Source organism: Apostichopus japonicus, chromosome 10, assembly GCF_037975245.1.
Source record: "Apostichopus japonicus isolate 1M-3 chromosome 10, ASM3797524v1, whole genome shotgun sequence".
In the NCBI taxonomy this organism is placed as follows: Eukaryota; Metazoa; Echinodermata; class Holothuroidea; order Aspidochirotida; family Stichopodidae; genus Apostichopus; species Apostichopus japonicus.
Genome location: NC_092570.1, coordinates 3,092,943 through 3,109,763, shown reverse-complemented (window position 1 = coordinate 3,109,763; position 16,821 = coordinate 3,092,943). Strand labels below are relative to the sequence as shown.

The 16,821-nt window shown below is 36.1% G+C and overlaps 1 protein-coding gene across 2 annotated transcripts in view; it reads left to right on the top strand.

The window, feature by feature from the left end:
* LOC139974884 (serine/threonine-protein kinase mig-15-like) overlaps positions 1-16,821 on the top strand; it is a 56,331-nt gene that overhangs the window by 4,822 nt on the left and 34,688 nt on the right. For both annotated transcript variants that reach the window (XM_071982398.1, XM_071982397.1), the window contains exons 2-4: positions 643-708; positions 13,713-13,769; positions 15,815-15,859. In XM_071982398.1, the coding sequence (XP_071838499.1) occupies positions 643-708; positions 13,713-13,769; positions 15,815-15,859 (168 nt within the window). The remainder of the gene's footprint in view (positions 1-642; positions 709-13,712; positions 13,770-15,814; positions 15,860-16,821) is intronic.

Sequence of the window (16,821 nt, the reverse complement as noted above, 5' to 3'; positions counted from 1 at the left end):
TTCCTGTAAAGCACAGTAGGCAAATTTCCTGTTGTCTAGTAACAACTACTAGCCTTGCAGATTTTGATACATGTTAGAAGTATTGAAATGACCAGAGTTTTGATTTCTCAGCTTTAAAGCAATATATATACACAATTGCTGTGCCTCTGCTAAAGTACAAACACCCAAATGACCCCTCCATTCGTGCCCCCCTGCCTCTCTGTGTTGCTGGTAACTAGTCTGGTAAATGCCAAGTATCAAATTGGAAAATGCTGAAACTCCTTAGGATTTTCAGCAATTTACAAGTTGAACTGGCTATTAATGTACAGTATGTACACAGGATACTGTTTACATTGAAATGATTTGGTAACACATGATCTATAGAACTTCTGTATCAAAGTTCAGAAGTTTCAAACAATGTTCAGATCCTAGCAGGATTTTCTTCAGAGGCAGATTAAAACAAAAAACAGGGTATTGTTTCGGTCTGCTCGAGCCGATGGTGTTCTCACCATCTTGAATCAAAACATCAGACGCTCTATCTGCTTATAAATTACATTCACCTACAAAGGCTAATTTTCTTTTTTGTTTTGTAATTGAAGTAGACAAACAGTTCAATGTTGTTAACAGTTTTTCTGTCTGTTTTTCTCCTCTCTTCACGAACAGGATCCAGCAGGTATATTTGACCTCATGGAGGTCGTTGGCAATGGCACCTACGGTCAAGTCTACAAGGTATGTGACAATAATTGGCCAGTGACTCTGGTCTGTTTACTCCTTCACTCTATTTTTAGCATCAAGGTGAATATTCATGAACGCTGCTAAGTATTGCACATTTTAGTAAATTCATAGCCGGACGGGATGAGGCTTGTCACGTGTCACGCAGTAATGGATCGTGTTAATTGTAACACATAGTTTCACACAATGTAACCAACATGTAGGCTGGTATTATTCACCCAGCCTAACATTCTATCGAGAGCCTATTTATTATTTGAAAAAAGATGTGTAGATTCCCAAAAGTTGGTAACTTAGAGTGAAGATTACTTTTTGAAAACACCAACGGAAACAATTAAGAAAGTTAAATATTAACTACAGACTTTGATTTTTGTCATTCTACAATCTTAACTTGACTGGTTAATGGAACCATACCATCATATTTCACTGGTACTCTGTCACTCAAGTAAAACATGTTGGAACTTGAAATAGTTTTGTGATAGTACACAGGAGCATTTTTGTACTGTTGGTGTGTGCATGTACTATACAGTGATGGATGTAGGTTTGCTTGTTCAGCAACTCAGTACAGAAGGGATGCATTGAATTTAGATGAATGGAAAATTTGTTAAGTCTGTAAGACCTAAGACATGTGAAAACAGGTGCACCTCCTCCCAAACCCAATCACACACACATACGTGCATTTCCACATGCATCCAGATTTCATATAATCGCAGTTGAGCCAGAGTAATACTTTTCAACTCACGACGCGGAAATTTTTGAAAAAAATTGTGTGGAAGGCAAAGAGGTGTGTCAGGACTCGAAGTCTGACTTGTATTTAAATTGGTGTAATCAGATTTGTTCACCGATGGTTTCAGTTGGGGACTAAGATGAGCGTATTATCAGCTCAGACTATGTATCGTTGAACACTGTTCAACATTGACCTTGGTACGTTTTAATGGAATCATGAAATCTTGTGCCTTTCCAATATTAGAGGTATACATATACTGTGAAAAAAAATCATAAATAGACACCCAACAACCTTTTTTTTGCAATGAATTTTGCTTTCAATTTTCAAATTCTAGAGTAAAGTTAAATTTGTCACAAAGCTGATATTAACTTTTAATAGGTCATTTGTGGATGCCTTTCCATACTGAAGTCAAGCCCCTCTACAACTTATGTCAACTTTGTCAAGTTATGAAAGTGTTCCAATTTTTCTCTCAGATTTAATGATTAATAATACTTTGTAAAAATGTTGAAATCCGAACCAACTTGAGATCTTTATATCTATATCATTTGATTATTAACAAATTAAATGTCTATGATTTTGAAATGTTGAATTTGCTGTTTTGATGAATACTGAAAGAAGAATTGTCTTGGGGGGGGGCGGGGTGGGGGTTAAATATTGAGAATAGAACTAAATTCATGTATCACTTGATCATGCACTTTCATATATCTGGTGAGCAAATCTAGCGAGGATGTCTTGGTTTGATAAATAATTGCTGTGATAATTTTAAATTAACCAAAAAGGGTTGGAAAAATTGCCAATAAAATCAGAAGTCTGGTTTTAAATTCATGATATTTATGATTAAGATTTCATTGAAGATTAAATAAAAAGTTGGATATTTTGGTTGCAAAGTTGGTCTCCACTATTTGTCAATATATTCCAACAGTTTCAGAGCATGCTTGTAGGAACAGTAATAGTCAGTCAGGGTGGATATGTAATGGACACCCAAATTCCATTCTTGCGACAGATATAAGAGGGGGAAATTTCCTGAAGCTTCGTTATTAATTTTGAGTAAAAGCTCTAGAATAGGATCTATTTCATAAAACCGGATGAAATTTGCCGCATCACAAGAAGAGAACAATCCCGTAAATACCATATAATTATAAAACTGGAATTTTGTTGCCACAGGAAATAAGTGTTCCTTCTTACAAGGTAGTTGTGTGACCTGTTTGGTCCATAACAAAAGGAGTAAAACACCGGAATCTAGGTAGTGGTATTGTACATCAATAGATCTGTTCCGAGAAAATGTCAATAATGGCCCCAAGGGGTCTGGAGTAAGTGAAGAACTGTTTTCATCCATTCATTTTTTTTGGTGTTTTTAACGTTTATTACTCACTTGTATCGTGTACACAACCTTGCATATATACTGTATACCTGCATAGTTATTATAGTGAATAGTGTGAGTCATCTGTGACAACAGACCAATGACTTTAGATCCTTAAATTCGCTTTTGTTTGGGATCTGTTGTTTTTTTTTACCATTTGTGTCCAAACGTGTTGGGAACCGTACTTGTCATGGCTGAGTGAGGTATTAAAATGAATAAAAGCTGCACCGTGTGGTAAGGGGTAGTAGTACTGGTATTATATACAGTGAGTTACAGTGTCAAATATCACAGGTTTGGAGAGTTAGGAGGTTTCCCCGCCTGTTCATCTCTGCGCTCTAAGCTTTCCAGTGGTCAACAATAATTCTAACATGGTGATGTGTTTGTTATGTACAGTTAATCCCTGGATATGGGTTTGAGTAGAAACCTTCATAAGTTAACCATTAGCATGGGCAAAGGCAGCTGTGGGTCGATGGCTTTGTAACTCTAGGTCCATGATCAAACCTTTTTGTTTTACATCAGATAATTTGGAATTTTGATGGTGTGGAAGGGGGTAAGAATTTCCCTTTCATGTCTTTTTTTGCCTGTATTCAAATTGTATTTGGCTGCAAGTAAAGCTATCCTTCCAAAATCCAAATGGTTTGTTGTAAAAACTGCTCTGACTATAAAGGGGAGGGGAGGAACAGGGAAGAGGAGGAACAGGGAAGGGACAGGGAAGAGAGGGAAACGAGGGGTGAAGGTTGAAGAGTGTGGTTGAGGAGACAGTATTTATCATTTAGCAAAGACTTTCCCCATTGTTGAAGGATTTGAGGCTTGTCACCAGGGAATAAAAGCTTTCATCGAAATTCAACGATCATTTTGAACAACTGTGGAGTATTTAAACTATTATTTATCATCATATATAGTCTAGTGTGTTTTTCGGATTGGTTAAGCTCCTTTCTATCGGCAGTGCCATCGAAGGGAATAGAAACCAAAAGAGATGGTGAAACCACATGACCATGGAGCTCCCTGAAACTTTGCACAGTTCTAGAAAAGTTCCTACTTCTACCCTCCAAGTATATATGTAACTACTGTAACTACATTGTACACGTGAGAGAAAAAAACCCAGGTCTTTTGTTGAATATTAAGTTCTGAACTCTGTCATTGTCAATGTTTTTAGGCTGCCCTGGCAGAACATCCTTCCTGTGTGGCCAATTAGTCCATCTCGACTTATTTCCTCGTTCTTGTGACACCTCATTTAATGCAAGTCTCTACCTTTTCTCTCTGAGCCACTACAAGCACTAATAAGATTGTACCTTCAATGAGTTTGAACTGTAGGTCGAGCTTAGCTAATTACAGTACACTTAGTTTAGCTAGTTTACCAGTCGGCGCATACAGTGGTGTATATATTCTTACTGGCTGTGTAGAACTCTTAAGACATCGAGGCAAGATTTGAATCAAGGCAAGATTTAGTAGAAACAAGATTTTCAGTTTGCAGTGCAAACAGCTGTATAGCACTGATGTACATACGATACTGTGTCTGATGTTTATTGGCTAAGACACGTGAAAAAAAAAACCTGGCATGTCAATTACTGTACATCATACATGTTACTGTAGCTATTGTAGGGAACCTGGGATGCACCCAAATTTGTAAGAAAGTACTACAAATTCCACGGGACACCAAATCTGCATGATTTGGCCACAAAAAGTCCGACTGGGATTCCGGCCAGATTTTGAAAAATATCGTAACTTTGTTACATGTTTGACCTATGATAGTGATGAATAATGGCTACCACACATACAGTTGTACAAGAAAGAATATTTACTTACATTGAGTCATATTTTTAAAACTATATGTGAATCATACCTTCTCTGCAGTTTTGATAAATCTTCATAAATTAATGTCATCACATCCTGATTCAGTTTCAGAAAGAATGGTGTAAGTGAAGCAGGGGATGGTATGTGTGATCGTCGAACATACCAGCATATAAGATTTTAATGTCTTCTGAGTTGTAATTTACTGTATTAATACAAATCCTGGCTATGATGTAAATTTGAGAAGTACGTAGCAGAAGTTCAACGGCCTAGTTTGAAAGGGTAACTCACGTGCAGTACACAACCCATGCATGTACTATACATGTACATAAAACAGTACGTGTACTTTATTATGTTCATGTATAGTACATGCATACACATGTGTAAATACGTGCATATAAATTGTCTACATTTTTTACTGTATTAATACAAATCCTGGCTATGATGTAAATTTGAGAAGTACGTAGCAGAAGTTCAACGGCCTAGTTTGAAAGGGTAACTCACCTGCAGTACACAACCCATGCATGTACTATACATGTACATAAAACAGTACGTGTACTTTATTATGTTCATGTATAGTACATGCATACACATGTGTAAATACGTGCATATAAATTGTCTACATTTTTTACCTAAGAATTTGATTTCAAAATAAAACTTGCTCAGAAAATGATCTTGCTCATGGTCAAACAGTCTTTCAAAATTTGGTCTCTTAGTGAGAGAGGCAATATTCCGTTTTACACAGTCAGATCCAAATTTATCGTAGTGCACTTAACCCGATAACTTTTGTCATGCAATGTCCAGCAAGAGCTTATTATGAGACTTATGAATAATATGTTTACCAACTTTAATACAGAATAAATATCACACAACAGGTTCCTGTGATTTTTGCTCTTTTCTTTGATGCGGTCTAGCCACCATTGTGTCATTTATTTCTTTTTGAAGTTTCGAGATTGATTGTGAGCCATCAGAGGATTTGATGCTTCATTTGAGAAGGATAATTTACTATAAATTTTGTTTTTCATTCACATAACAAGTGATAAACTACCGGTACTAGTACTCAACTGTGGGAAATTTTTCACTGCTTAGAAGTTTGAAGCCGTCACTGCGTGTGGTACTATGGAGAACAATCACAGCTCTTATACTGTATTATTTTGTAGGCACGTGCACACATTGCCAGTGACAGAAATACGGAGGCAAAACTGCATAGGACCATTTTAATGGCTTTGTTCCCCCTCCCCTGTTTTAGATGATGAGGTATCTTGAAATTTGTACAAAATGGGGAAGAGACAGAAAAGAGATGTTGGTAAAGGATAGGAAATTTAGCCCTGGATGCTGATTATAAAAAAGAGTATTTTCAAACTTTGGTTTTCATCTTCCATAAAAAAAAAAAAAAAAAAAAAAAAATAGCTTTTGGTCGAACTTATCTCAAATCTTGAGCTTTGCCTACATTAGGAACTACTGTAGCATTTGATTTTAATTGTTTCCATTGGTTAAACTTTGGTATTCAAATCAATTTTGTCTCTTTGAGTTATGGTTCTTAATTACCCGAGTTATGAAGTGAATATTTCTGCCCCAACTTCAGTATTAACATAAAGGTGTGGTGCAGGTCTTTTTCTTCTTCTCTCTAACCTAACATGTATGAAAATTGTTGAAAATATGTAGAATTTTTGTAATCTTGGATAAATTGTCATTGGTTTTTTTATACATTTTTTTATATGTACAGTGCAAACCTTTTCCTTTATTGGTATACATAAATCTACAGTATGTACAGTTTGCCATATATTCTCACACTCACACACAGTGTAGTATACATACCTGTGCATGCAGCATTTAATATACAGTGTAAAAACGATGTTTTTGTGCTGAACAAGACTGTACAGTATAATAAAATCATTAAAATGGTTAACAGCTTTGTGCTTTGCCCCATGAATTCAAGCAGAAAGGGTAAAATATAAATTCCAAAACTCTTTTCTCAGGCCTGGAGATTCTGTCCTTTCAGATTATTCCCAGATGTTGAGAAAAAGGTAAAATGTAGATATAACTACAGTACTGAGGTACTGTAAGATATTTTGAACATGGAAGCACTCAGTCAACTAGAAATACTTCCATGCCTTTGAAGAAACTATTAAAAAAATGTCAAGGTTGGATCATAGCTGACCAATTGTTTTTGGTCCCATGATTCCGTGGGTGGGTAGGGGGGTGGTTTGGGTATGAGATGGGAATGGGATGTGTCTGGGAGGAAAGGGAGAGGAAGTGTGGGTTTCTGAAAGCCTTTAAATTCACGACTTTTTCACTGATTTGTGTATGTAGATATTGTCCTAAGGTATACATTATTACACCCATTGTTACTCATTCACTAGATAGCCCAAAGAGAGTTATTGCTTGTGTGTACTTGTATAGATGCCAGTACAGATGGAATGATTTTCAAAGCCGTCTACTGTACATACTAACCAGATACACATGATCTGTGTTAAATTACCTGATTCAAGTATCAATGTAATGTAATATAAAACATCCTCAATTATATTGTTGCATAGTATTACCATTTCACATGGTGTCATTCAATAATATTGTGTCGTAATAATATGATATACAACATCCACAAAAATGTTGTTGCATATAGTATTACCATTTTCACATGGTGTCATATAGTAATATTATATCATAATAATATAAGATAAAACATCTACAATGATATTGTTTCATGTATAGGATTACAATCATAACATGATACAATGATATATAATGATGATAATTGTATTGTTGCTTTTTTTTTTTTAATATGTAAGTACTTGTAATAGAATGGTATACTAGCATGTGAATTGAATCGGCTGGTTAAATGTACTGGAGTAATGTTATGTTTCTGTGTATATACAAAACCATGCTGGGTGTCATGAGGCATATGTTACTGTGTAATGGTTTCATGACATTAGAGAGTATAATGTTATTTTATCATACAGCTGGAATTTGAGAAGAATTTAATTGCCATACTTGGTGTTAGGTTAGGCCGTTAGGTTCGGTTAGGTCGTTAGGCTCAACAAGGTTTGTCAAATTACTCAGCTTTTTTTACCACGAGTCTCACGCTTTACGAGTAATTAATTTGTTAAAAACTGTATCTAATACTGTATACTGTGAGTCAAGGGCTTTACAAAAACATACAGTAAAGTTTAGAAAGACCTCGCTGTCCTTGCGACAGAATTTAATGATACCTGAAGTTGAGAACAAAGAGGAGCCAAAGAAAAAGAAAGCAATATCCTTCACGAGGACTGATCGGCTGAACAAAAGGTAATATCTCTCTTAGAGTGTTATTTTATTGTTTGAGACAAGTTTGTAGGTTTGACGGTTAATTGAGGAGATTCACATTAAAAATCAGGCTTAGCACTTCTTAAAAGCTAAATGCACCTTAATGAGTCAATAATGAGTTACAATAACATGATTTACCTGACCCTGTAGAGACAGGATTTGAATAATTAATACAACAAGTCGAGAACAAAGGAAGCAACGACAATGGGGTTTTGGAGGCAGTAGTTTGGTACGAATTGGAAGTTAATTAAGAAGTCGTATCAGAGTCGATTAGGAGATTAATAGCTAAATATTCTGTCACTAAATCATCGTGGTAAGGGTTTGATACCTTTTAGTTAATATTTAATCAAGCAGCCTGTCAGTGCTGCAGTTGAGGTTGTCGGTAATTATCGTTGACCCCTCTCTAGTGTTATGAGTCATCTACAACAGACAGGGATGTCAGGATTATCTGCTAATATTTACAGTCAGTATGTCGTACCCAGACAGGTAGAGTTACAACCATTGTTCAATTACACAGATCTATCTTATTCAGACTGTATGACTGTAGGCAAGTTAGTATTGCAGTGCTCTGTCTGTACATACATGGTGATGTGTAAAAACATATCCAGTATTGTTATGTAGTGGCAAGTCTTGACTCGTATGTCTGGACGAAATAGATGAGAAACTCTTTAGCAGGAAGACCAGTGGGTGGTATAGCGCATTAGAAAGGAGAACAGACCCTGGATGGATGTAAATTGATGTGGATATTATGAGTGGACTTGGTAGTTCATGTCTATGAAGTCAGTGAGCAATGTTATGCTCTTACCATGTAAGTGTGCAGTGACAAGGTGTTACATCTTACCATACACAGAACTCTGTAGTTTCATAACACATGAGTTAGGTATTGGAATATATTTCTGTTAGTGCATATATATATATATATATATATATATATATATACAGTATATATATATATATGTATATATATATATATATATATATATATATATATATATACACACACATACATACATATATCTTTGGTTGGTAGCATTAGCAATTATTGACAAAATGGATGAGAGAAACCCATTAGCTCTGAGACCAGTGGGCGGGATGTAGCATATTGGAAAGAAGATTGAGGAAGGATGGAATTGATACGGAAATCAAGAGTGAACTGAATAAGTTTATGAAAGTATTATATTGGGCGAGCAACTTTATGCTCTTACCATGGAAGGAGTGCCCTGACAGGGTGATACATCTTACCGTACACAGCTAGTTCTATATACTGTTCATTCAGATACTGTAAAATTTACATTACATCTAAACAGTGCATAAATTTGTATAGAGAAAAATACAATACTTAATTAAGTAATGCCCCTTTTTGCATTTCAAAGATAGTGTTACCAAACGTGCAGAGTCTTACTGTGCAAAAATTATCCCATTTTTGATCAAGCTAAGACACCCTAAATCAAGTTTTGAGTAACAAGAATATTAATGAGTGAGTGATTGAAGGATTAGATTCAGTCCTCACAATTTCATGTAAGTGTGAGTAACGTGTATGTAAAAAAAAAATCTGGGAAATGTGTAAATTTTACCTCTTCTTTCAAAACAAAACAAAAGACCCTTGACTATTTTTAAAGCTGCTGTTCAAACTTCACTTTTAATTGTGATTTTAGTATCCATGAACAAATATTAAAGAGATTTAAGTTTTCAAAAGTCAACTTGAAAAGGCTGCTTTAAGACAACATGTATGGAAAAAATACAAGCATGGACGTTGATGTCGTTGAGTATTACTTTCAAGTCACAAGTAAAAGTACACAAAGATTGTTGACATGACACACTTACTTTCAATAATGTGCAGCTCACCGTGATGATTATGATGTAGTTGTGACATGAATGCAGCACTTGAGAATAAAAGCACTGTAAAATTCTCTGTGATAATTAGCAAGCATCAAACATGTATACTGTAATAATAGTCTACTATACGGATATCCTGTACAAGGAAGTCTGGGATATAGTTTTCCAAACCAGCTATAGTTTTAGACTCGTGGTAGTGAATCAGGCAATGATGAAGATTGGTGAGGGGTAGGAGGGGGAGGGGGATTGGAGGGGTGAGGGAGATTGGAGGGGTGAGGGGGATTGGAGGGGTGAGGGGGATTGGAGGGGAGAGGGAGATTGGAGGAGGGAGGGAGATTGGAGGGATAATATCATTTGGAACTGGTGCTGGTTGGGTAGATAGAGTGTGTTTTCTAACATTAAATGGGACCGACGGAAATTGCTACTTGTACCGAATTGAGTAAAAAATATATACAAAACCAGCTGTCTTGCAAAATTATGCTGTACACACATACTTGACCTTGAAGCAGTACATGATTTCAGACAACACAGTAGTATACTAGAGCTTGAAACTTTAAACTATAACAGGGCTAAGGTTAACATATTTATTTTTCAAATTAGAAACACAAGGGAAATAGAGGTGGTTAACCTCTCTCCTGAGAGGGTGGCAAGATATACTGTAGCATACAACTTAGGGAACTTCTTCCACTTTGCTTTGGGATGTGAAGGAATGCTTGTTTTCAGTTTGTTATAAAGCCAGTAAGAGTTGCTGAAAGTTGCAAATGGTTAAAGAACAGGTTGTATTATTCTGTCAAGGATACATAATGTACTATTCTGAAAAGGATACATATATACACTGTATATGTGGTTGTGTGTCAGTGATGTAGTAGTACTTCCTATTGGTATTTATACGTAAATTACATACTATAGTGTGGTAGTGTACGTTAATACTGTAGTTACATTGAAACCTGCAGATTGTGTTGATAATGTACATGTATGTATCTTTTAAATATAAATTGTAACATATTTTAGACCTTTTTGATTCAGGGACCCTAGGTGACACAGGTTTGAGATTTGGAGCCGGTGGATCGGGGGAAGGGGGGGGGGGTGGTTTGAAAGAGTCAGATCAAATTAACCTTCAGTTAATTACGATGAAATTGCTGCCTGTGATGTCACCAGCTCCTGTCGAAAAATAAAAATTCACCACTGTCAATACTATTGGTTCCCCCATGGGAGGAGATGGGGGAGGGGGCTGAATTTGTTTGAGGCAGAAAATATCTGGTACAACATACTAAGGTACTGTAAGTTTTGTATAGGCCTGTATATACAGTATGTTACTCATTTGTAAGCAAAAGTACTTTTACCCAGTGTATCATATACATACAGTGCTGTGTACAGTAAATACCAGCTAATTAATGCTAACTGAGGCCACTAAGTGATACTCTGTAGAGTTCAGTGTAGCTGGAAAATAAGGACATGGCAACATTTACTTCTCTCCTCACTCACCTGTCTTCTTTACTGTGCGTACACACACCTACATCTACCTTGTCATTTAATTTAGATAGGTCTTCTATCATGATTCTATTGTCCCTCCACTGTTTATCTCCTACCTCTCCTCTTCCCCTGTTGGTTTCTTTCTTTCTTCTCTCCATCCCTTGTCTACTAATCCCCTTACATCTATCTCTTTGTGTTCACCATGCTCATTAACCTGTCTGTATTTAGTGCGTGTTTTTGTCCCTTCTGTTACTGTTACTTGTCATTTAGCCTTTGAAGAAGATCCTGCTAGGATCGAAACGTCAGGCCAACTTACTTTTACACATGATTCTATTACAGAAGGTTTCTTATTCAAGTTCATCTAAGTTCTATTCACCTTTTTTGTTTGACAAGAAGTTTAAAATATACATTTCAGAATTGATACCTGTAGACACTGTTGACGTTATTAGTGCGGTGCATACTGTAAATATCTTAAATCATGAATTTTCTTAGCTAAAATTTCATTAATTGACTATAATTTAAAGAAAAATCAATATCAAATTATTACTATTTTCTTTAATTCAGTAAGATGTACGATCTTTTTATTGATTTTTTTTATTAAATCATACACAACTCAGAATACACAAGTATTCCTATGTTGCATTGCTGCTGTATGCTGTTATAATAAAAAAAATAAAAAATATCGCAATTTTGCAATAAAAAGGTAAATCACGGGTCAACAAGCAAATTGAAAAAACCACAAATGTATAAAATTCTCAGTTTAATAAGATGTCAAATTATGAGAGACCTGCTTGATTTACAAGTTTCTTGGAAACCTAAATTTCCTGAAGTAGCATAAATGTTTATTTATGTTTTACGATTCAGCCTCGTAGTGAAACGCTAAATTAGTTTTCATGGGATTGGGATCCATACTTTTAACAACACCGTGGGATGACGGTAATAATGCCTTTCACAAAATTTGTGAATGTAATCAGCAGAAAAGCTGCAAAAAATCAGCTGAAACTCAAGAGCTTTCAGGTCAGCTGGCCAACTCAAAAAGCGCATTTCACAAGTTTGAGTTTGATTCTCTTTCTCTACATACACTGTTCATGTGTAATAAATATTAGCTATCACCAAGTGGCTAATTTATGCTGACTTATGAAGTCCTTTGTTCTTGCGACCAGCTCCTAGCCTTGTGTGTAAATAATAAAACAGTAAAAAATAGAAGCAATAATGAATGGATGTGATTCTTCTATGTGAAATCAGTTCTCTGACTTCCCTAGGGAAATAAGTTAATCCTCAAGTCTGGACACTGAATCATATATGAAACTAGGGAAATTACTGATTATATTGCATGGCCTTATTTTGCTGCTATTTGTATGGCTGGTCGTCAGTTCAAATTTGACTGCGAGTTAGCCGTGAATATATTTATATACAGCATTCATGGATTGCAGTGTGGGAACTAACAGCATTAAAGAAAGTTAAATTACATGGCAATTTGAAACACACATGAAATGTTTTAGAACACATTTATACCATCTGTGTACATTATGAATATATATGGTTAGTTTTCTGTTAGGCTGGTACTGATGGAATGTGTTAACTTCCAATGTTAGTTTTGTGTTAGGCTGGTATTGATGGAATGTGTTAACTTTCATGGTTAGTTTTGTGTTAGGCTGGTACTGATGGAATGTGTTAACTTTCATGGTTAGTTTTCTGTTAGGCTGGTATTGATGGAATGTGTTAACTTCCAATGTTAGTTTTGTGTTAGGCTGGTACTGATGGAATGTGTTAACTTCCAATGTTAGTTTTCTGTTAGGCTGGTATTGATGGAATGTGTTAACTTCCGATGTTAGTTTTTTGTTAGGCTTGGTACTGATGGAATGTGTTAACTTCCAATGTTAGTTTTGTGTTAGGCTGGTACTGATGGAATGTGTTAACTTTCAATGTTAGTTTTGTGTTAGGCTTGGTACTGATGACATGTGTTAACTTTCAATGTTAGTTTTCTGTTAGGCTGGTACTGATGGAATCTGTTAACTTTCATTGTTAGTTTTCCATTTCTTAGCAACCAAATTTGACTTAAGATAATGAACAGATTAATGAAGGGGAGGGCATCAGAGGGGAGGGTGGGGGGGGGGGGAAGGTAGGCAGGTGTATTTGACTGAAGGTTTGCTGAGTGCTTTCATGATAAATTCAGTACTACACCTGTAGATATGTGTGTATACAGAAAGGAATTTGTATTGCCAACAAACATGTGAAAGAAGTGTTTCCTATAAGTTTGTATACACACCTCTCGTCGTCATATGAATACATACATGGATTAAACAATTTAATGTGGTAATTATGCTGTAATTATCACAGTATATAGCTGCTGATTCAGCAGACTATAAGTATAAGAAAGACATATATATCTTGCAAAATAGCATTTTTTCAGTAGTGTATTTTTTTCTCCCTTGTCTTCTGCATATGATCATTGTATATGGAACAGTTGATTGATGTGGTAAAAGTGCATTTTTCTCCATATTCTTGCAGGGTCGCCATGTCAAGACAGGTCAACTCGCTGCCATCAAAGTCATGGATGTTACAGAGGTAATTTAACTTTTAATAGCATCAGTAGTATTTACTTTATTCCTCCCTTACCTGTCTCCCATACACACTCCTATCTACTGTACCCGTTGCGTATAAACTGCGCCCTCTATGACCCTCCACTGCCCTCTTCCTCCCGAATCTTGTGCATTGTTTGGCACCAAGACATGTATGAAATGACTTTTGAGAACTTTCAAAAGTTTAACTGCAATTTTTTTAATGTGCAAAAAAGCACAAAAAGAGTGTAAACCGGTAAACATCAGAGCAACTGGAATAAAGTGTAGAGTGTCATAACAGCATCCATTTCATGAACGCATTCTTGCAAATTGCAACATGTATACATACAGGGGGGGGGGGTAGCGACCTTTACAGGATCACCAAGAACTGTTTGAAGGTTGCCAGAAAAATTTGGAGAAAAAAAGATATTGCAGATATTTGTGGCCCAAAAAAATTTTTGAACATAAAAATTGCAAAATATAACTACATTTTACTAAGTTCTAAGCACGAACAAATATTCAAAGTGGATGGGAGGAGGGGGGGGGGGGGGCAGTGGGTGAGTGGAGATATCTTCTCCATGTAGACCAGCTTTCACCAAGTTTTGGGATAGTCTGTATCACCTAGCGATATAAATCCAAAGTAGCTTAAATAATAAATGAGACATTTTTGCTGAAATATTTGATCTCTTTCTGTTGAAAAAGTGCTAAGGAATCCTTCACAGAGTTGTTTTCTTATATTCTATTGAGGATGTAGATTAGATCCCCCTTCTTGGAAATCATTTTTGTGAAATCTTTTGACCATTATTGTCGGTAAAATAGATTCCCTGAGTTTTATTGTATTTAACTGTTCCGTATTTTGCAATTTTAATAAAATTAATAAATACTTCCTTAAAATGTAAATTTTTTTAAGCTCCATAGTACACACATCTCACAGAGGGAATAATGTAATATATAGTAAGATATAGTACTAGTATTTTTACCACACATAAAGCCCTCCCCCCCCCCCCCCTTTGTAAAGACATATATTGCAATGCAAACAACCTGAGGCAAACAATCTTTACAGGATCCAGATATTCGATCCCTTTTAAATTCCAGTTTTCAAAATCACAACAATGATTCTACAACCCTGCCTCAACTCTAATCCGGACAGCAGGTCCATGTTTTAAGCCGGCCTGTAAAAATAGCCTCCCCATTTTGTCCAGGGATCGGTTCACATACACCGAAAGAAATCGTGTAAGGCCTCGGGCAAATTAGCCATTCCAAAGGTAGTGAGTGATAGGCGGTAGCCAAAAACCTGGCTTCCATGACTCATTTTTGAACATTCCGTTACATGCAACAGTTTCTCAATATGTTCTAATTGGTGTAATTATTCTTAGTCGGAGAGGGGTTAAAATTCACAGCTGTTTAAAAATGATAAAAATGCAGGTTTGGTAGTGATGACTCGAAGGCCGATCATTCCATCGTCGGTAGTTACTGTCGGCTTAAGGAAGAAGGAAATGGTGCAATTTATCAATGGTGTGGTATTTTCAGTATGTAAATTAAAGTTATTTAGAAAGATTCATATTCAATCTTTGATTCCAAAACAAAAGGATTAAAGTTAATTTTGTCATTTCTTGGATTGCATCATTAATGACTTTTCAATTGGGACACCAGGCACGTCGTGAAGTACTTCAGCCAGTATCCATATGCAAAATGCTTTGCAAAAATTGACAAAATGCTACACAAAGTGCAAAGATATATGTATATATAGCAGATGTTGTACAAAGGAAGTTAAGGAAGGCTAGTATTTTATAAGAGTCAGAAGAAAAATAAAAAATTTACAATTTAATAAACAAATCTGCTACAAAAATGTGAATTTCCAGTATATCCATGTGATGGTATCATTGTACTGAATTATGCAGGCAGGTTAAGGAGATGCCAACTGAGTACACTTGATGCATTGTTTGTAATGTAAGTTGTCTTCATCAGTTGTGTGTCTGTATGCATTTGTGTATGTAATTATGAGATTATTGCTATTTTTTCTCATTCTTGTCACAACATTTTTCTTTCCAGGAAGAAGAAGAAGAAATAAAACTAGAAATTAATGTCTTGAAAAAGGTGAGATTTTTAAAATAAACTGTAAGTAATATGTGAGAATGATGATCTTAGTATATATGTTCTCCTTTGAAGGCTGTTTTCAAATTTAAAAAAATCAGAACATAAGGAAAAAGTAGAAATATATTACCCTCCCCCCCCACTCTCTCACTTTCTCCCAAATAAAAAGTCATTGTGGTCATGGACATATATTCATTGTTAAGCTTTAGTTCAAGAAACAGCCCTTTAGACCTCCCCCCATCCCCCATTCCCCCATGAGGGTCACATTCTCTGGAATGGGGTGTGAGTGGTGTTGTCCTCCGTACTCTCACAGATGGGTTCGCACTCTGCCATCACAGAGCGAGCATTCAGTCCATGTTTTTGTCATGACAGAGGAATCGTCTACTGTAATCTGAGCCTCACTGTCTGTGTCTGGAAACAATTCGACTAGTATTTCTAGCAACCTTTAATTATAGAGAAGCTGCCTCTGAAAAGGGTTTGGCAACATCGAGAGATCGTGTTTTCGACAAAGTTGGGTGCCAATATCTTGTCGATTCTTGAATCATCTTGACGACATTTGAGGTACCAATTTTCATGGAATCCAGTAGGTGGCTTTGAGTCAGACCATAAATGAAAGAGTTTGGGAGTTGGTTTTTCAGCCTGGATGTTTACATGCCCCCTTTTCAATAGGTTGCTGTACTTTTATTTTGAGTCTTGGAGGGTTTTATTGCGGTATGATTGTGGTGCCATGGTCGCATTGTATTGAGACTGCTGACCCAAACAGAGCTAAATTCAAGCCAGGCATAATTAGCAGGGATGATAGTCAACTATAACTTGATCAAACTTCTCAAACTTAGAAATTTTGACATAAGATTGAGATAAGTGGGGGGGGGGGAGAAGGAGAAGAAGGGGGATGCCAGGAATCAGACCAATGTTCAGTGGTGTTGAAATTGCATCTGTGGAGATGCAGAATGCCTTGTAAAAAC